Genomic DNA, 22574 nt, shown 5'->3' with positions numbered 1-22574 from the left:
TTTTTTATTATCTCTTTGGGATACAGGCCCAGTAGAGGTACTGCTGGATCAAAGGGTATGCATAGTTGATAGCCTTTTGGGCAGAGTCCAAATTGCTCTCCAGAATGGTTGGATCAGTTTACAACTCCACCAACAATGTATTAGTATCCCAGTTTTCCCTTATCTCCTCCAGCAAGATCTTAGTCAATCTGAGAAGAGTTGTATTAATTTGCATTTCTCTGATCAATAGTGAATTTTCAAATGACTAGAAATGGCTTTATTTTGTCTGAAAATTGCCTCTTCTTTGTCTCCTTTGGCCATTTATCAATTGGAGAATGTCTTGTGTTCTTATAAAATTTGAGTCAATTTTCTACATATTTTGGAAATGAGGCCTTTATCAGAACCCTTGGATGTAAAAATTTTCCCCCAGTTTACTGCTTCCCTTCTAATCTTGTCTGCAGTAGTTTGTTTGTACAAAAAGTTTTTCACTTAATATAAACAAAATTATCTATTTTGCATTCCATAATGTATTCTAATTTGTCTTTAGAGTGGGCCTATTTTTGAAGCCTTTTAACCTCATGATAAACTCCATTTGTATATGAAGAAACTAAGGCATGCAGAGGAAGATGCCATTGGATGACTCAACTATTGAACTGAACCAAACTTTTGACCTCAAACTCCCAATTCCCCTGGCAAAACTTGAAGTACTCCAAGTTTGGTATTGGTTACCTTCTCTCCAAGACCTCAAGCACTGAATTCCCTGATCTTATTCCCTGACTCTCTCAGGGAAAATAGTTGGTATTTACAGAGAGCTTTTGTGTACATTATTCTACTTCTATATAGGTACTGAAGATATTATTGCCTTCATTTTACAGATAAGGAAGTTGAAATTTAAAGTTGAAGTGACTAAATCACTTACCTCTGGTTACACAATTAGCAAGCAGGATTCAAACACAGGTCTTTTTTGACTTTTGTCACCACCCTTCCTCCACCATTTTCCTCTAAATATTCTATATTCAGTGGGTTACTCAGTCTTTTTTTTTTCCTCTTCACCAGCTCCCTAGTTAATATTAAAAGTAATGAAGAAAGTGGATAATTAAATTAAATCACACAAAGATGTGAATGATTATGAAAGCAAATGCTTTCCAGAGGACCAGTGATGGTCCCCCATGATTCCCTCCTCATGAAAGAATGGTAATGGATTAAATATACAGAACAAGCCCCATGGCTAATATGGAGATTTGTTTTATAGGGTGATGCTTACATGTTATAAAGGTTTTGTTTTTCTTTTCTTTTTACCTCCAAAGTGGAAGGGATAGAAAATAAATGCTTATTGTTAGAAAAAAGTCTCTAAGTCATAATCTGATAAACTGATGAAATTAGTTGCAATAACTAGATAATTAGAAATAATTACACCATTCTGAAACTGCAAGACTGAGCCCAAATCTTGGTGCAAAGAGGGCCATACCAAAGTATAACAATATTTTAATCCTTAATAAAATAAACTAGTCTGGCCTCAAACTTTCATATTGTTTTATCTCTTCAGTGTGTTGCCAACAGCTCATAACAACAGATGCTCACCCACTAATCCTCCCAAGACATATATTTTCACCCCCCTCTTTATTCTAGTGCTTTTCCTCTTTTAATTATTTCCTACTTACATTTATATAGTTTATATATATATATATATATATATATATATATATATATGTATGCATATAAATATTTGTTTATTGTCTCCCCCATTATAACATGAGCACCTTGAGAACAAGGATTGTCTTTTGCTTCTTGTATCCTCGAGGCTTAGTACAATGCCTGGCACAGAATAAGTACTTAATAAATGTGTATTGATTTTATTGATTTGGCATATACACATCCTCTGAAACCATATCCAAGAAATAAAGTAGGCAATTAAGTGAAACTTTTATTTACTTAAGTAAATTAAGTAATAAAAGCAGGGGGTTAGAAAAAAGAAATGATTTGCCTTCATTTAAAACTCAGCTCTCTTAATCCAATGTTATTTTAAAGGCCACGCAAGACATACTGTCTCTTCCATTCAAGGATTAAGTGATTATCTGAGACATTGACAAATAGTGGAAAGAAACTACTAAAGATCAATCTAATCCTAAGAGACTACATGAAAAATCCTACATAAAAACTGTTATTTTTTTTAAAAGACATGTTCAGCACTTGAAGCATAAAATGTTAGCCTGTTTCCTTTTGTTTGCTGCAAATATTTATCTTTTACTTGAATACCTCCAATGAGAGGAAAATACCTACATTGAAAGACAAGACATTTTTGGATAGCTCTGTTAGAAGTTTTTCTTTACATTTTTTTATATAACCTCTTTGAAATTTTTACTCATTTCTTGAAGACCTTCCAAAATCCAAAAGGAAAATATGTATTCCTCTTCCAACTTATAGCCCTTCAAATACTTGAAGACAGCCATAGTGTTCTCACTGAGTCTTCCTTTCTACAGGAACTATCTGCAACCAATCTTCATGAGGCATAAAAGTTCCCTTTCACCATTCTAGTTATTCTCATGTTCATCAATGTCCTCCCTAATTAAGACTTCTGAACTGAAAAAGACTCAAGATATGACTACAGCAGAATGCACCATAATTATCAACTTCATCTTGGATTCTCTCAATATATAGCCCAAGACTTATTTTTTAGTTGTTGTTGCTATATCATTTTGTTGATTTATATTGAATTTCCAGTCCACTAAAAATTCTAGATCGTTTTTTTTCAAGTGAACTGTCTTCCCCATCCTTGTTATGCTTATAAAACCTATTTTCAACCCAATTATTAGATTTTATATTTGCTCTTGTTAAATTCATTTCAGTGTTCTGAATAATCAAAATCATATTAGTTACTGATTCTATCAAAGTATTAACTATCTTCTCTCCCTGTTCCCCAGCATTGTGTCATTTGAAAATTTAGCAAGTATATAGTCTATGCATGCATCCATGCATAGAAATCTTTTTTCCTCTTTGGACACAAAATAATATTTAATTGATATTTTTTATTTTTGCCCATTACATATAAAACAATATTTTTTACATTTGTTTCTAAAAATTTGAGTTCCAGATTCTCTTTTTTCCTTTCCTTTTCATTGAAGAACATGTGAAATTATGCAAAACATTTCCATAAAGAAATTTGGACTTGAACCACACCTAACACCACATACCAAGATAAAATCCAAATGGGTTCATGATTTAGATATAAAGAGTAATATTATAAGTAAATTAGAAAAACATAGGATAGTTTACCTCTCAGATCTGTGGAAAAGGAAGGAATCTATGTCCAAAGAAGAACTGGTACTCAAAATTGAACATCAGATAGATAATTTTGATTATATTAAGTTTAGAAGTTTTTGTACAAACAAAACTAATGCAGAAAGATCAGAAGGGAAGCAATAAATTAGGAAATCATTTTTTACATTTAAGGGTTCTGATAAAGGCCTCATTTCTAAAATAGATAGAGAATTGATTCAAATTTATAAGAATTCAAGCTATTCTTTAATTGATAAATGGTCAAAGAATATGCACAGACAATTTTCAGATGAAGAAATTAATACCATTTCTAATCATAAGAGAAGGTGCTCTAAATCACTATTAATCAGAGAAATACAAATTAAGACAACTTTGAGATACCACTACACACCTCTCAGATTGGCTAAAATGACAGGAAAAAGTAATGACGAATATTGGAGGAGATGTGGGAAAACTGGGACATTAATGCATTGTTGGTAGAACTGTTGGTGGTTCTGTTGGTAGATCCAGATATTCTATGTTCAAAATGTTATCAAACTGTGCAAAACCCTTGATCCAGCAATGTTTCTAAGAGATCTTAGAGGAGGGAAAGGGACCCATATGTGCAAAAATGTTTATGGCAGCCCTTTTTGTAGTAGCTAGAAACTGGAAATTGAATGGATACCCATCAATTAGAGAATGGCTGAATAAATTATGGTATATGAAGATTATGGAATATTATTGTTCTGTAAAAAATGACTAACAGGATGAATACAGAGAGGCCTGGAAAGACTTACATGAACTGATGCTGAGTGAAATGAGGAGGACCAGGAGATCATTGTACACAGTAACAACAAGATTATATAATTATCAAATCTGATTAACGTGACTCTTTCCAACAATGAGATGATTGAGGCCAGTTCTAATGATCTTGTGATGAAGAGAGCCATCTACATCCAGAGAAAGGACTGTGGGAACTGAGTGTGGATCACAACATAACATTCTCACTCTTTTTAATGTTGTTCACATATATTTTGTTTTCTTACTCATTTACTTTCTTTTTTTTATCTGATTTTTCTTGTGCAGCAAGAGAATTGTATAAATATGTTTATACATATTGGATTAAACATATATTTTAACATGTTTAACATATAGTTAAACCATGCTATCTAAGGGAAGGGATGGGGAGAAGGGGGAGAAAATCTTAAACACAAAGCTATGCAAGGGTCAATGTTGTCAAATTATCCGTACATGTTTTGAAAATAAAAAGCTGAGATAGCTAGGTGGCGCAGTGGTTAAAGCATCAGCCCTGAAGTCAGGAGGATCTGAGTTTAAATTTGGTCCCAGACATTTAACATTTCCTAGCTGTGTGACCCTGGGCAAACCACTTAACCCCAATTGCCTCAGAAAAAAAAAAAAAATTTTAAAATTTTTAAAAATTCATAAAAGTCATGTTGTAAAAGAAAACATAGATCTCCCATCCACCTCCACCCCCTCCCCCCCCCCAAAAAAACCTTAGAAAACTAAAGTTAACAAAAAGTACACTTCAATTTGTATTTAGACACATTCAGTTCTTTCTCTGGATATGGACAGCATTTTTATCGTAACTCCTTTACAGTAGTCTTGGATCATGGTCTTACTAAGAAAAGTAAAGTCATTAACAGCTGATCATCTCCAACATTGAAATTATTTTGTACACATTAGATTTCATTTTGCTTGGGTTCATTGAAGACTTTCCAGGTTTTTTTAAGAGCATCATTTCCACAAATATGTCTTAAAAGCATACTGATTTTTATGGCACTTCCCTAGAAGCTTTCTTCTAAATTAATATCAAACTATCAATCTTGACTCAGAATCTGGCCTTTGAGTAAATTCTGTACCTTCTTAATAACTAGCTGGGTAACCTTAGGTAAATCACTTAACTCTGTTTGCCTCAGTTCCTCATCCATAAAATAAGCTGGAGAAAGCAATAGCAAACCACTCCAGTATCTCTGCCAAGAAAATTCCAAATGGGGATCACAAAGAGTCAAAACAACAAAACTGGGTTATCAGCTACTCCAACATCTTTCCATATTTCCAACAAGAAGAGCATGAAACACACTTTACTAAAATCTATTTGTTTTCCTGGATAAATGATCATATTTCTATAATTTACCAGTCAAGTAATCATGCCAAAAAAAATGCTATGCAAAAAAAAAAAAAAAAAAATGAGATTAATGGTATGCCATGTTCCTGATGAACACGTGTCTCTTTTCTAGATGGTCACTAATCATCTCTTTATTAATACTTTCTAGTATGTTGTCAAGAATCTGGTGGTACTTTTATTCTTTACATCTTTCAAATATTATTAAAAAATAGCTTAGCCATCATGTCTTCTGGTCTTTCACTGCCTTTAGCTGAGCCTGATGATTTAAATCTATCAGACCATCAAAGTAGTAAGATCTTAATACTTACTTACTATGTTAAGAACGAGAAGCAAGTGAAAACAATCATCCAATGTTTGATAAATTCAAGAGGAAAGGACTTTTTATTTAACAAGAAGTGCTAGGAAAACTAGAAAGTAGTTGGGTAAAAATTAGAGTTGGGCTGATAACTTAAACCAAATACCAAAATAAAATACAAATGTATCTGTGAACTGAACAGAAAAGGTCATATCACTAAAATGTAGAAGAAAAAAAAAAGAAGACAATACCTTTTACATCTATCATTAATTGTTAACCAAACAAGGTATAGTATAAAGATTAACATAGAAGACAAACTAGGAAGCTTCAATTACATAAAATTAAAAAGCTTTTGCATGAATAAAAACCATGCAAAAGATAAGAAGAAAAAGCATGCAGGAGAAAAATCAAATATCATTAATAAAAGTGTGCTATCAAAGATATGCATGGAAGTATATAAACATGTAACACCAAGAGTTATTCCTCAAAATTAGAATTCTGAAAAAAGGAGCAACTTTTAAAGATGGAATTGCAACTAAAATGACCACATGAAAACATACTCCAAATCAGGATTAATTTTAAAATGTCATCTAAAATAACTTTAAAATTTTACCCCACACTCTAAAAATTGGTACAAATGACCAAAAGCTGAAATAGTCTATATTAGAGTATCTGTGGAAAACAAGAACATTGATGCATTGTTAATGCAGCTACAATTGCTTGATTTTTTTGTATGCATTTGGAATTATTTAAGAAAAGAAACTAAACTATTCATGCCCTTTGATCCAGCAGTCCCACTTTTTCATATCCAAGGAAGTCAAGGACAATAACAAATTGTTCTTGAAACATGCTGAATGCATAGTAGTACTTTTTGGGATAGCAAAGAACTGGAAATAAAGTGTAATCATCAACTTAAGAATGGCTGAATTAAAAGTGAATTTTTAGAAATGCAAATATGAAGAATTCAGGGAAACATAAAAAGACTTATATAAATAAAAGACTTACCTTGAAGAGTAAAGTAAGCAGAATCTGGAGAAAGATACAGAATGAATATAATGTAAATGAAAATACCATTCAAAGCAACCTTATCAAATAATGGACCCAGAACAAACAAAATGAAGCCCAATTCTCTCCTCTTGGCTGAGAGGACCCTGAATTATAAGGACAAGACAATGCATATATTTTCAAAAATGATAATTTTATGAGCAATTTCTGCATAATTATTTTTGTTATAGTTCATTTCTAAGGGATTAAAGTATTTCTAAAAATAACTTTGATATAAAAACAACAACAAAGTATCACTAAAACATTTTAAAAATAAAATCGTATTTGGTTCTAAAGTTCTTAAACTACCTTTTTGTCTCCCTTAAGAATTGTTATTCTCTGTATCTAGAATTTCATTCTTGAGAGCTGTACATCACTTCTGGCCAGAATTTTAGTCCATGGGATCTTTCCCATCTTTTCTCTGAGAATCTTGAAATCTAGTCTCCCAAAATTTAGGGCATGTGTTAGATCATTCTTGGCTTTTCTCTTCTTCTCTAATACAAATTCTAAGATGAAGCAATTATTTGCTCCAAAAGTTCCCATCATTTTCGCCCCAGCAACCAGTGTGTTCTGAATCAGGTCCAAACAGAAACTCTGCTTACTGTTTTCTCTATCTTTTGAAGAATGTAATTATAATTAAAGCAATCAAAGGCATCGCTAGAAGCTTTTGCAATGTTAGTCTGGATAATTGAGGCCTCTCATCACTAATATATCATGGATTTGTGCAAGTTCATGATCTATTCTTTAAACTTATTTGGTGGGTTTTTTTATCCAATTGTTCTATAATATTTCTTTAATTCTGCCTTTATTTATATTCACCTATATGTTCTCCATTATTGTATTTTTCCATTCTTGTTCCTGAATTTCCTCACATAAGGATACCTACTACCCCAAATCACTCCTTTTACTTATTCTAATCCTTTTGAATTAAGTATACCATTCAAGAACCATAGTTCAGTCATGGATATCTACAAATAATAACTATAAAATCACACAATCACTTGCTTTAGAATTTCACATTTTCTTTGCTTTTTACTTAAGCTTTGTATATTTGTATATTGGTATCTCAGATAGCTTCATTACTGGTTCTTTCTTGGACTTCTATGAATTTCTGGACAGTTCTGGACATTGATACTTTTTTCTACAGTAAACATTATGAGGTAGTTTTCTCCCACAAACTTCTTTTGTTTAAAATTCTTTCTGACTAAAATTTGAAGACATTGGGCAATTATATTATTATGAATCCACCAAGCAATCAAAAGTATTTCTCGAACACTCACTATGTGCCAGGCATTTTGTTAAGTGTCAAGGGGATGCTTTAAAAACAGTTGAAATTTGAGTCTTACTGATATGTTGTTGGTGGAATTGTGACTACATCCAGCCATTCTGGAGAGCAATTTGGAACTAGGCTCAAAAAATTATCAAACTGTACATCCTCTTTGATCCAGCAGCGTTATTACTGGGTTTATATCCCAAAGAGATTTTAAAGAAGGGAAAGGGACCTGTATGTGCAAAAATGTTTGTGGCAGCCCTCTTTGTGGTGGCCAGAAACTGGAAACTACGTGGATGCCCATCAACTGGAGAATGGCTGAATAAATTGTAGTATATGAATAGTATGGAATATTATTGTTCTGTAAGAAATGACCAGTAGAATGATTTCAGAAAGGACTGGCGAGACTTACATGAACTGATGCTGAGTGAAATGAACAGGACCAGGAGATCATTATATATTTCAACAGCAATACTATATGATGATCAATTCTGATGGACGTGGCCCTCTCCAACAATGAGATGAACTAAATTAGTTCCAATAGAGCAGTAATGAACTGAACTAGTACACCCAGAGAAAGAATGACTATGAACCACTACATAGAATTTCCAATCCCTCTATTTTTGTCCACCTGCATTTTTTATTTCCTTCACAGGCTAATTGTACACTATTTCAAAGTCCGATTCTTTTTGTAGAGTAAAAGAACTGTTTGGACATGTATACATATATTATATTTAATTTATACTTTAACATATTTAACATGTATTGGTCCACCTGCCATCTGGGGCGGGGGGAAGGTGTGGAGAAGGAAGGGAAAAGTTGAAACAAAAAGTTTGCAATTGTCAATGCTGAAAAATTACCCTTGCATATATCTTGTAAATAAAAAGCTATAATTAAAAAAAGAAGAAGAAGAAACTTTAGTCTTAAAGAATTCTAGAGACTCAGATTTAGAGGTTGGAAAGGAGGGAATTTCTGGCATGGGGAAGAGCAAGTGTAAAGGCACAAATTTGGGGGATATAAAGCCACATCTTAGAAGAAGCCATTAGGCCCCTATCACTGTAATGTAGTGTATATAGATGAAAGTAAAATATTTGAAGACTGGATGGTAGGAAGAGAGCTTTGAATGACAAAGGACTTCATATTTGATCTTGGAGGTAAAAGGCAGCTAGCTCTTAGGAGTTATTGAGCAAGAGGGTGACAGTCAGTCATTAGGAAAATCACTTTGACAGCTGAGTGGAGAATGAACATGAAACAGACAATAATGAGAAAACTATCACAATAGCCAGTTGAGATGTGATGAGGGCCTGAATTAGGTGGTGTCTTTGTGGTTGAGGGGAATGAGACACATGCAAAAAATGTTGGTAGAGAAAAAAGTTACAAGATTTATCAACTGGTTGGATATGTGGGACACGCACAAGAGAAGAATTTAGGATGATGAAATCATGAGTTTCCATAACTGGAAGGAGTCCTTACCTCATGTCTGTAACTATTGCCTGCTGGGTAGACTGCCTGCTCAAGTCTTTCCCTACTGCAGTCTGTCCTCTATCTGGCTGTCAAAAAGATCTTTTGAAAGCTTAGGTTTGACTTTGCCTTCACTCCTTCCTCCCACCCCCATGTACTCAATAAATTCCAGTGGCCCTCTAGATATAAAATACCCTGTTTGGTGTTCCCTCCCAACCTTTATAGTCTTCTCATGTTTCACACTCTCCCATAATGCTAAGGACTCATTCTTCAAACAAGATGCTATCTTTCACAAATGGAGTATTTTTACTAGCTCTCTCATATACCTGAATGTTCTCCCTCATCCTCTCGACCTCTTACTATCTGTCTTCCTTCAAGTTCCAGCTAAAATCAAATGTTGTACAGAAAACCTTTCTAAATCCCTCTCTCTTAGATATAAAGGCCCATCCCATCTCCAGCCTTTCCTAGATCTCTACTGGCTACAAATAATACATTTTGGGAAATTTTATTGTGATGTTTTAAATTCTATGTGTGTTTTTTTTCTTCCCTAAGAATCAGAGGCACCTTATATAAGTCAAGCAAATTTGACCATCTCTTTCCCTGGGGCCTTGATAGAGACAGTCTAGGATCCTGCATCATAGGAACTCCCAGGCCACAGGCCCAGTCTCTGAAACCATTACAGTATACATACCAGGGCACTAATTACTGCAGAGTTAATGCAGCAATTGCCCTGCAGGTACCCAGCCCCCATCTCCTCAGCAGCATCACTACAGAAGACCCAGAAAAGATAGTTCTAATCACTAGGACATTTGGCATTGTCAAATGCTTCCAATCAGAAACATACATAGTTTTATCAGTGGAAATTATACTAAAGACCACTATTTTTCCATTGCTCCCTACAGACAGCTGGTAGCAACCAGATTCTTATGAGATAAAGGCCCAGGATTAGGTGAGAAAGTTTAATTGGTGACAGTAGAAGCAGAGGATCAGAAAGCTTGGAGGACTGGTGTGGAGAGGCTATAGGCTATCAGCTGGTGTCCTCAGCGAAAGTCCTAATTGCTTGAGCTAGTCAGAGATATGCATTGTTGTTTTTTTTTGTCTACAAAATATATTCATGCATTTGACAAATATTTACCATACACTCACTTTGTGCAAGGCACTGACCCTGCTAAACATTGTAGATTAAAAACACAAAAAATATACAATCCCTGCTCTTAAGCAGCTGACCAATGCCTAGAAAAGGAGAGATAGATTCAGAAAGAAAATATAATGAACAGAAATAACTTGACACAAAATTGTAAATATGTAGTGGTCTATAGTATGTAGAGATTTGGATTCTTCTACCACAGATATGAAATAAGTAGTCTAGAAATATTGCTATACTCCAACTGTGGAAATGCCATTTGATGGTTAAGAGAAGTATTGTCCTACTTATGATAACTAAGTACTGTCCTAATGCTATAGTAGTTGGACTTTAAACACCATTTAATTCTCCAGAAATAAATTTTCTTAAGCTATGATTTATTAGGAAAACAAGAGTTCCCATATTAGTTCTAACCCTTGTGCATCTTCCTCAGCATTATTGACACAAAGGATGAAACTTGATAGGGCATTTTTACTTTCCCTTATGTCAATTTTCAAGATTACTTATATCTGGACTTTTCTTAGTAGCTAGTTTTGGCTTTAATTTTAGTAAATCTATTAGAACTCTTTAAAATTTCTTGTCATTACTATCCTCTAGAGGCAATAAGTTTTTCCCCTCTCTGTGAAGTAGCATTTCTTATTTACATTAAATTTATCTAAACTAAGAGACTGCCCCTTATATATCAAGTTTAAGGACAAAAGTCCACAACATTACTATATCTATGTCATACATGATTTTAAACATTTTAGTCATGTCACTTGACATTCAGGACTAAAGGTTTAAAGCTAGAAATAATCTAGTCTAAAGCTCTCATTTTGTAGTTGAGGAAACTGAGGAACAGATTGATTTGCTCAAGGACACAGAGGAGAAAATAGAAACAGGTCCTCTGACTCTACATCCAATGTTATAATACCAACCTCTTAGTCTTCACTTTTCTGAACTAAAAAGTGCTAGTTTTCGTCATAGAACGTATTCTCATCTTTCAGATAATTTAACTGTTGCAGAGAATCATACAGAGAAATCCCCAGGTGGTTAATTATGATCTATTCATCATCTCCAAACTAGCACATTCTTCCCTTGTTAAATAACTTGTGTTTTTAAAATCTCTGGTCAGTGACTTGAATTGTCAGTCAAAAGTTATGTCTTCATCAAGAAATCTGGCTCTTTCTAGAGGAATTGGAGCCAAATCTTAAGATCTGTTAAAGACAAGAGTTCTTACAAGTTAGAAATAGGACTTCCCTCTTTGCAAGCTACATCAGTTTCACTCAAGAATTAAATACCTATTAAAGAATTCTAACAAGTTATGCATTTAGTAACTCTGATCAAAACAATAATCGACTACAATTCTAAAGTACCTAGGAGTATCTACTAAAGTACCTATTCTAAAGTACCTAAAGTACCTACATGCCATCCACCCCCAGACAATAAACTGATGGACTATAGATAGAATGATAAAAAGAAATTGAATGTTGTATAGTAATAATCAAGCTTGACTTTAGAAGAGTTGAAAAAAATGTTATCTCCCTTTCTTACTTAAGTGGAAGACTGAGAATTTGCTAAGACTGTGGTACATTGGTTAGCTTTTCTGAACTGCTTCCCTCCCTATCCCCACTCTGTTACAAGATATGGCTCATTGAGTAAGGAAGGATGTTATTTTAAAATTAAAGTGACATAAAAATTAATCAATAATTAAATAGTATTTTCTACTCTCTTCAGCATGGCTAAGAAAATTTGTTTTGCATATTTATAAATTTTTCTTGCTTCTCAAGAGATGAGAGGGACAGAACATGAGAGAAAATTTGGAACTGAAATTTTAAAAATTTTAATTATAAAAAATAAAGTCAAGATTTTCCAAGAAAAACAAATTAGACATTACTGGGTTTGAGCTGTCCTCTTCTTATATTGCAAGGCAAGAATACCACCTTGTGATTAAAGTTAGAACTACAGATAAAGTTTACCAGATTTATATATAAAGCAATTTTCTTTTTAAACAGGGTCATAGAAAGAACTGAGACAGGTTTTGGGACATCTAGTCCAGTCTTTTCATTTTATAGGTGAGAAAACTGACTTGCAGAAATTACTTGCTCAAGCTCATATATCTATATCAAAAAGCTAGAATTTGAAACTGAGTTCTCAGCAAAAGTTTTTTTATCTATGTTATTTCCTTCATTAAATTCTAAGTTCCTTCAGGTCTAGGACAGTATTTCTTATTCCTTAGTGTTTGGCAGTATTTAGCACAATATAATTCACATACTAGTACTTAATAAGTTAAGTTGTTAGGTAAATTAATAGATTTATTAAATAACTACTTTGTGCCAGGCATTGTACCCCTAGATATAAGCAGTACAAAGACACCAGTGAAACAGTACCTGCCTCTCACAAAGCTTATATGCTAACAAAGTAAACAACTTGTACACAAGTAAATAAAACATGAGATAAGGATTCAGGAAAGATTTCCTATAGGAGATGGAGGTAGAGGAGAGGAAAGGTCATTTCAGACACAGGCTGCGCAAGGGAAAGGGGAACCACCTGTATGTACAAAGACACAGAAACAGAGGCTGGACAGTTGTATATAGGAAGCAGCAAGAAGGCTGGTTTAGAGGGAATTTAGGACACAAGAAGAATAAAGTATAATATGCCTGGAAAGGGAGAGAAGGCCCCAAACGTGAAGGGCCTTGCATGCCAAACCAAAATGTTTATATCATGTGTTAGAGGCAAAAATGAACCACTGGAATTTTTTGAGCCGTGGAACAACATAGCTTCATTTATTAAACCATGAGGAATAATTCCATTTTCTAAACAGATGAGGCTAAGACCTAACAATTTTTCTTCCACTTTTGGTATGGAAGGGCAAACCTAAGTTCTGTATCCTTGTTGAGTAGCCTTTAAACTAAAGTTTAAACTATTAAATTATGACCCAGCAGTGGCTTATTTTGTTCCAATGTGGAACTAAACTATCAGGTTAGGTCCAACTTACAACAGTAAGAAATTAGAGAACACAAGATTTATAAGAATTGACACAGGAAATGTGCAGAACCAGGAAGTATACACAATGACTACAGATAGAATGATTAAAAAAAAAAAAAAATTTGAATGCTGTACAATAATCATCAAGCTTGAGCTCAGAAGAGTTGAGAAAACGTACCACCCTCCTTTCCTTGAGTAAGTGGGAGACTGAGAATTTGTTAAAGATTGTTGGTATGTTTGTTAGTTTTTCTGAGCTGCTTCCCTCCCATCTCCCATCCCCACTTTGTTACAAGATATGGCTTACTAAATAGGGAAGAGTGTACTTTTAAATGAAAGTGATATAAAATTTTTAATTACCGATAATTAAGTTTTTTAAAATGTCTTAAAAGGGAATCAATTTTTTGGCAAACTAAATAAGGATTGGAAAGCATCTTGTAGTAATATCCATAAATACCCAAAACAACAAAAGAATTTCCAAAGAAGGGGTAGAGGAAATGAAGTAACATTCATTATTTGTTGAATGACCTTCAACAAAAGGAAACTGGAGCATTCCATGTAAATGATACTAGAAACAGATTCTCAATATTTCTTAAATTAATTCGAAATGTCAGTATCATTTAAGTTATAAATCCAAACTGAAACAAGTACCAAAATCTACTGTTAAAAATAAAAAGGCCAAAGTCAATTAGTCAACAAACATTTATTTAGTGTTTACTATGTGCCAGGTATCATAAAGATCTATATTAACAGCAAAATCTATGTTGACAGCTGGAATTTAGGCATATCATTTTATTTGGTTTACCTAAAAAATAAAACCTTTTGACACTTTTTGTAAAACAAATTACATTAATATCACATATCTGAATTACAAGTTTAATGAATAACTTAAAGAGAACACAAAACTAAAGTCAAAAGAGTGAATGGCTGCAAACACTGCAGAATTTTTTCCTCTAGTTTAACTGTGCAACTTTAAATACTTTTCATAGAAAAAAAAAAAGAATTTGTTACAGATAAAGGAAAACAAATTCCAAATAAACATGGTTCAAAAACATTTATTTAACCTTAATTAAGGCAGGCAAAGTACAGATACTGTACATTAAAACATACAAATAGTAACAACTTGACACAATTACAACTGATTTATACATTCTTAAGGATGTTTCCTAATGTTGCTCCCTTTCTGAAGCACATTCACCATTTTTAAATGTATAAGGAACCATCAGCTGGTCCAACATAACCAACTCCAATTAGTAGAACATCTATCAGAGTCCATATTCCCAGGCCACCAAAGCTGAACAGTTTTCCTAGACCTTCTCGCCACTGACCCAGATAGAATCGATCTGCTCCAAATCCACCAAGAGTAATGCTATAATATAAAACAATGACTGATTAATATTAAGTTCTGGTTGATTAAAGACTAATTTCATAATCCATTCAAAGTAAAAGCAAACTCCTTTCATGTCTGCAAACAATGTTTCAACAAATGAATGTCTACCATAAATTTCAAACAAATAATTCCATTACAAATTAATTTCCAACACTGCAGCTGGAAGAAAACAAACAAACAAACAAACAAAAAACATCCTGGGTATGAAGACCTAACATGTGTAGGTGTACACAAAATAGTCAATGTAGTCATAGAATTCTAGTATCAAAAGTCTACTAATTAACCTGACTTTTTATTTTTTCTAAAGAAAAAAAGGTACGTCACTTCATTTCTAATAAAGAAAAATATAAATTTTAAAAGGTATTGCAAGCAATGCAGGATGGAATAGAAAGTTAGTCAAATCAGAAAGAGGTAAGTTCAAGGCCTGCCTCTAATTCCTACATGCCATGTGAGTGGAAAAGTCATGTAACCCCCCTCTGCCTTCATGAATTCTGTGAAACTACATGTCAAAATAATTACTGCTCTAGTCTAAGGAGTTTCCACACTGAAAGTGACTAATCCTGATGAAATCAGAAGTCTTCTGTAGAAAATGCAATGTACTCAAAAGACGGGATCTTGGAAAAATTACTTCATTTTTCTGGATCTCAGTTTCCTCATTTTCAAAAAAGAGGAGGGAAGGACTTTTAAGACCTCACTAAATGCTAAAATTCTAATAGTTAAAAAACATTTTCCCATTGGAAAACATTTACAAAAATAATTAATAAGTGAATTCAAATAGCAAAGATTATTTTTCTTCTTTCTTCAACAGTTAACTTAGTTTCTGAATTTTAACACTATTAAATCAATCAGTATGTTCAGTTTTCTATTTTAAAGCATATTAAAGGAAAAATGTTTTAATTAAATTAAAACCACAACACCCTACATTTTAAAGAAAAAGCCCTTGGTCAATGTTGAAAAATTACCCATGCATATGTTTTGTCAATAAAAAGCTATGATTTAAAAAAAAAAAAAATAGAGAAAGAAAAAGTCCTTGATATTTTGCCATTTTAATCGTGGTCTAATATTTTGTCATTTATTATAATGCTTTCAAGTGAAATACTTTATTAGCATTATTTAAAATTTTAACAAAGTTAAACCCAAAAAGAATACAAATACTAACAACTGAATAAGTTATTTCTAGAACATGAGTCATTTTAGGATTACTGTGGACAATTCCAGTCTACTAAGTCCCTCTTAGTAAGGCATAAATCTAATCAACTAAATGCATCTTGGTAGTAGGTAATGTAATTTCTAAAGTGCTTATCTTACACATGGCAGAATCTTAATCAATGAACACTTTCACATCGCTCAGTTTGTTATCAGATTAGACTATATACCAAAGAGATCTGCACAGCATCTTTTTAAAAAATTCAAGTTAAAATCTTTTGGAATTCTTTACCTCAGTGCCAGAGCAGTAGACCATTTGTAACCTCCAGTCCAGTTACAGTACAGCATTTTGGGAAAGGTACGTTTACCTTAAAAAAGGAATACAATCTACAATGGAAAAGGGTATAACAAGTAATACTGTGGCAGAAGAACTAATGGTGATTAATGGATACTATAATTTGCAAATCTATAATAAGCTATTGCATTTGATAAAGATGAATTTTTACTCAGTGAAACAAAAAGATCCCAAGAAATTCTTCATTCATTCTACTTTTTAACATTTTGTCTGATACAAATAAAATAAACAATTTTAACACTTATAATTCAACTTTGTAAAAGCTGAATGTACCTGAAATACTAAATATACCAAAAGCTGCCTCTCTGATATGGAATCCTATCATGATGCAGCAGTTCATTTTCAAAGTTTATTTAGTTCATTATCAAAGTAGATCCTTTTTGTTATCATAAAGCATAAACATGAAATTAGTTAATTGTTATTTTGTAGGACAGTAAAATTCAAAGAGGGACAGCTAGATGGTGCAATGGATAGAGCACTGGCCCCAGAGTTAGGAGAAACTGAGTTCAAATTCGGTCCCAGACACTTAACACTCAATACCTCTGTGGCTCTGGGCAAGTTATTTAACCTCAACTGCCTCACCCCCCCAAATAAATAAAAAGTATTTGAGTTTTGTTTTCATTGAGAAGACCCTCTAAATTATCTGCTTAACATATAACTTACCCAAACAATGAACATGATCATAAACTGTACAGTTGGCACTGTAACGCTGTCGGGGGCAGGAGACAGTCATACAGTTTGTAGCATTGGAACACTCGTAATCAGTTTCCGGAAGTTGCCAGCAAAAGCTACAGGTCATGTTGATTGTGAAATTATGTTGCTCTGTGAAGTTCTGATCCTACATGTTAAAAGACATAGCATTGGCAAATAGTAACAATCTGTCAATGTGTCAAAAACAGTTTACATTGTCTTGTATGAGGTTTCAAAACCACAGAATCATAGGACTTGGAGAACAAGGACACTACACATCACAGAGGCTTAATTAAAATTCATTTGCATTTTACAAACTAATTAAATGCCCACTTTCTATACCACACTGCTTTCCTTGTTAAGCCTAACATTTTTCTCTGTAGAATCTGACAGATATACTCAAATTATTGCCTTTTTCTACTACTCTTGAACTTTTTTTGATTCCTAGATTAAAGAGAACAGTCAGTGACATATGTCTTCGTGGAAAAATTAGAGAGGATAATCAGTAATCTTATATCAGACTAGGACATTGAAACAAGGTTATTAGTTGGAGGACTAAAAATCATTGTGACCAGAAATCAATTTTTCAATAATAGTGTCAACTGTTTTAAGCACAGCAATTGTCCTCCCAGTGGATAAAAACTCAAATTTGAATATTTAGTTTAAGTATGTTTTGAAACTTCCTACTCATGTAGGAACATAGATGTCCTAACAAGAAAAGGAAACCTAGAATGAGATAAGTGTAAATAAAAGGACAAAAGGATCAGGAAAGCCTTTAGCTAGACTCTAAACTGCCAGGTGGTTAAAGGGGAAGCAAAAAGAGTAAAAGGTGAAACACAGTCAATGAAGGGACCTATGACATGGGAGCATGCACATATGTACCCACTCACCCACATTACCCATCCAAGCAGGAGGGGAAAGATGATGGGCACAATGTTAAATGAGACAATTTCCTTTGGATTTTACTTGAGCCATCATCAAACTTCTTTTTCCTTCCCATTTTCTTAATTTAGTGATAATCTAGATTATTTTTGAATACACCTGTGCACTTGTCAACAATCCATTTCAAGAGGGTATCTCCACCAAATTTAAATTTAAATGCTGAAAACAATTTATTAATTTACTAAATGATAAGAATGCAGGAAAATAATATTCTTGGGACCCAGTAAAAATGCTAATAAGGACTCCACAGAGGACTTATCAAACTTATTAGTAGATCTGTTGTTGTTCTACTTCCAACAGAACTGTAGGCTTTATACTTCCCTCCTGACTTTCTTTAAAATATATACATATTTTTAAAATTTTAAATGACTTAATCAGTTCCTGTGTAACCCAGTAAACAGACCAGTCCTAAAAGACAAAACAATCATTATTACTCAAAGGTATTGGTGAATCTTCTGAATCAATCTGAAATAAGCAACTGTAGATAGGAACCACATTTTTCCAGAAGTCAAACTATCTTGAATAACATGTTATAATATACTAAAGGACTTGTTTGATGACACAAATTTCTTCTTAACTTCAGTAGTTTCAACCCAAGAATTTTTTTTTTCATAAAGTATTGTTTGCAAAACACATAGCACCTGGATTTTTTTTTGACGTTTTGTTTTGAAACTTCAAGACTGAATTAATGTTTAGCAAGAATTTAGGTTTGTTTATTTTTGACATTATTTTGACATTGAATCGTTTCATACTTACAACACAAGTAACATGAGATTTGACTGTACAGTCAAAAGTGACAGGCTTTCCATACACACAGGAGTAATTTGTCTTGCACTCTATGCAGTCTGCAGGAAGCTTGCTACACAAACCATTACTTGGACATTTCATCACATAAGCTGGAGTTTCTGTACTTTCTGTGGGATGAGAGAAAAGCTTTTCTTAGAAAATCATTATGACTAAAAGAAAAGAAAAATTATTATTAAAAGAAAATAAAAATTTAGTAATGTCCTTAATACAGCTAAAAGGTCCTAAATTATATAGTAAAAACAAAAACAAGAGAGGCAATTATTGTACTGAAAAATAGGAAGAAACTAAATTTTCTAAAACAGTTTAAAAAAAAAAATCCTACATAGCGAAATATTAAGGATAGAGATTTGTGATAAAGATCTGACAATCTATTTCATTAAATTTATGAACACAAAATATGGCAACAGAAGTCACCATTATTACTGAAAATTATCACGCTACAAATTCTCCCTGGGTTTGATGTCAGATAATTTGGGGTTTTGATTCTTGACTCCACTACCTATTGCTTGTATAACCGTGGACAAGTCTCATTTTTTTCATCTGTAAAATTAGGTTAGATCTCTTCCAACTCTGAATCTATAATCCTATGATCTGGTATCATCTTTGGTAGTTTGCTATACATTACCAATTAAATATTTAAAAGGAGATAACTTTTTGGGTTTTTTTGTTTGTAGTCCCCCCCACCCCTCCTGCAATTGGAATTAAGTGACTTGCCCAGAGTCACACAGCTAGAAGTGTTAAGTGTCTGACTTGCCCAGGGTCACACAGCTAGGAAGTGTTAAGTGTCTGAGACCAGATTTTGAACTCAGGTCCTCCTGAATTCAGGGCTGGTGCTCTATGCACTGCGCCACCTAGCTGCCCCTGGAGATAATGTTTCTAACATATCCTCAGCATTTATTGTAACTATGCAGAACATTACATTTGAAAACTGTTACAGAGAGGACAACAAGAGAGGCTGATTTAGAAGATAGAAGTACCTTGTAAGAATCAAGTCAAGTCAAAGTCTGCAGTCTATAAGAAGGATGAGAAATGATCAGACTTTCGCACTAACCACACAGACCAAATAAACGGGATTGCCAATTTACAATAAGTAAATCTAGTACTTTGGATTTCAGTTTTGGAGCCATTCTCTCCCCAGTAGGAAAAGATATTTAGAAAATCAAATTGCTAACATCAGATTTCTTTGCAAACGGCCAAAGGAGTTGATGAGCTTGACCAACAGCTCTAGCCTCCATCCAGTTGAGTTAGCCTTCAATAGAGCAGCGTACTTCAAAACCAACGGGAATAGTTTTGCCCCCCAAGCCTGGCACCTTCTTTCCTGAGGACTACATTATTGCTGTGTTGGTCAACCTTTCTAGACTCCAAAGCGACTATAAAACTTAATTGGAACAGTACTTCTAATTGAAGCATAGCTTTTTTTCAGTTTTAGAATTACAGTTCAATAACTGGGAAGATATCATTTAAAACTCCTACAAAGGAGGAAACTGAAACCCAGGGAGTTTAAATAATTTTTGCTCCAGCGTTCAAAGTTCTCTCATTCTAGAACTAATATTTTTTGCACTATAGCATGTCTCCCTTCTTAACTTTCTAATTACTGTTAAAAGACATCACTTTCTCTTAGTCACCTGAATACTGAAAGTTTTTGTTGATTCTTACAGGGGTTCTCAAACTATCGACCACCGGCGCTTTAGGACGTTTACTCCACAGCTGGGTTATGGCAAACGGGCTGAGGGGCGGAGACAGAGTGTGAGCTTTTGTTTTTACTATAGTCCGGCCCTCCCACAGTCTGAGGGACGGTAAACTGGCCCCTATTTAAAAAGTTTGAGGCCCACTGCTAACCTCTCACCCCATATATCCAACCTGACCTTTCCCATCAGAACCATCACCCCAGGGGTGCAGGCCCTAACCATCTGTCACGTGGACTGTTAGTCAGTGGGTTGGTCCTCCTACCCCAAGCCTCTCCCCACTCCAGGCCACCCGAAGCAGGAGTCTGATCATATTATAACTCTTCAATAAAATGCAAAGGTTCCCTATTATCGCCAGGGTCAAATGTAAAAACCCTGCTTGGCTACTAAGCTCTTTATACGTGGCCCTGTTACACCTTTCCGGCCGTAAGCCTCGCTCCCCTCCAACAGTTCTACAACGCTGACAGCAGGCGTCCTGCCATTGCGCGCATCACGGCACTCCATCTCTGGGCTCGGTGCGGGCCGTCCCATAGGCCGCAGTTCTCTCCAGCTCGTCTCTGCAAGTCCCAGCTAAATCCCCTCTTCTGCAATGAGCCTTCCTCGTCTCCCCTCATCCCGCCCGCAGCAGGCTTGTGCAGAGTTTGCATCCCCGCCAGATGGCGTTCGCCCTTTCTTGGTAACACTAGTACTTAACGCAGAGAGCGCTTCATCCAGGCGGACTCGCTGCCCGTGGGATTCCTTACTAGACCCTACAATTAAAAAGATTTAGCCAGACCTTTTAAACACTGTAGCTTCAAAAGTAATCGGCAGGGCGAAAAATGGTGTATGGAACACCTAATAACTTGTTCATTCACTGTTAGCCGTCTCTGACTAGTTCAGAGACAAAGCCCGTCGGCTCCGTAGGGGGAGAAGGAGGGAGGAGAGGGGGAGGAGCCCTCATTTCCCCATTGGCAACCAGTTTTCTTAGTTAAACCACAGAGCCGGCGCGCGGAACCAGCCCCCGCCCCGCGCTCCCGGGCTCGAAAGGGTGAGGTCACCCCCAGGGGCGGAGCGAGGAAAGGGGAGGGTGCGGGTGGGGGGAAGGGCGGGAGCGTTTCCCTCCTCCTCCAGAAGCAACGACAACAACTGCGCGGTTAGGGCTGCGGGTGCCCCAGCTTCCCCGGCTCTCCTCTCCCCAGCACACCGTCACCGGCAGCGCGGCTCCGGGGGGAACTGGACGCCCATGCTTCGTCCTCGGCGGCCCCTCCCCTCTCCAGGCCTGAACCTGCCCTGCGGACGCTGGCCCTTGACTCACCACCGCCCGTTAAGATGTAGAGCTGTGAGAGGAAGAGCAAGACGCGGCTCAGCCCGCCGAACGCCGCCGTCGCAGCCGCCACGGCCACCATTTTGTCGGCGTGCCCTCACTTCCGGGTCTGTACGTCATACGTCAGTTCGGTTCAAATACCCGCGAATAGGAAGCGTCCGAGAGAGGGTCGGGGAGGCCAGCGGGGCCAGAGCTGGTTTTTCACTGGCTGGAAACGGGACGTGCCTTTGCCCCTCCCCCCAACCCTCCTTGCCTCTGGATTCGTGGTCGTACGTGCCTGTAACCTAATCGAATTCTCGGCTTTGGAAAGTGTTAGAGCGAACTCTGATTCGGGATAGTGAGCTGGTCGGAGGCTATGTATAGCCGGTTTTCAGAGGAACAGTAGGAGTATAAGCTGTCAGTAGCTATACCGTCCCCCCCCCCCCCAAAAAGAGACGTGCGAATCGAAACACTTCCTAGATTCTAGCTCACACCCCCAGATTAGGAAAAGATGACCGAAAGAGAGAAATGACAAATGCTGTGGGATAACAAATGCATTGTTGGTGGAGTTGTGAATTGGTCCAATCCCAAAGTTGCCTGGAATTATGTCCAAAATGTCATTAAACTGTGCTTACCCTCTGACCTAGGGAGAGCTGGCTCTGTTGGACCATGATATCAGAGAAAGTCCTGCACAAACTTTTAATAGCAGCTTTGTGCGG

At 35.5% G+C, this 22574-nt stretch overlaps 1 protein-coding gene across 1 annotated transcript; it reads right to left on the bottom strand.

Moving 5' to 3' along the window:
- Positions 1 to 14246: 14246 nt before the first annotated feature.
- Positions 14247 to 21996, bottom strand: TM2D3 (TM2 domain containing 3). Its single transcript, XM_074294996.1, has 5 exons — positions 21868 to 21996; positions 18838 to 18995; positions 17113 to 17287; positions 16387 to 16462; positions 14247 to 14927 (listed from the first exon to the last, which is right to left on the bottom strand). Exons 1-5 carry the CDS (start codon positions 21956 to 21958, stop codon positions 14762 to 14764), a joined length of 666 nt encoding a protein of 221 aa, XP_074151097.1. The 5' UTR covers positions 21959 to 21996; the 3' UTR covers positions 14247 to 14761.
- Between the last annotated feature and the right edge of the window lie 578 nt (positions 21997 to 22574).

The sequence above is a fragment of the Sminthopsis crassicaudata genome, chromosome 2 (assembly GCF_048593235.1).
Source record: "Sminthopsis crassicaudata isolate SCR6 chromosome 2, ASM4859323v1, whole genome shotgun sequence".
In the NCBI taxonomy this organism is placed as follows: domain Eukaryota; kingdom Metazoa; phylum Chordata; class Mammalia; order Dasyuromorphia; family Dasyuridae; genus Sminthopsis; species Sminthopsis crassicaudata.
This window is presented reverse-complemented; position numbering and strand designations above follow the sequence as displayed.

Coding starts and splice junctions, on each gene's coding strand:
- TM2D3 (XM_074294996.1), bottom strand. CDS start 21,958: ATGGTGGCCGTGGCGGCTGCGACGGCGGCGTTCGGCGGGCTGAGCCGC. Junction 18,996..21,867: donor CTACATCTTAACGGGCGGTG/GTGAGTCAAGGG, acceptor CTCATCCCACAG/AAAGTACAGAAACTCCAGCT. Junction 17,288..18,837: donor AATCTCATGTTACTTGTGTT/GTAAGTATGAAA, acceptor TTTAACATGTAG/GATCAGAACTTCACAGAGCA.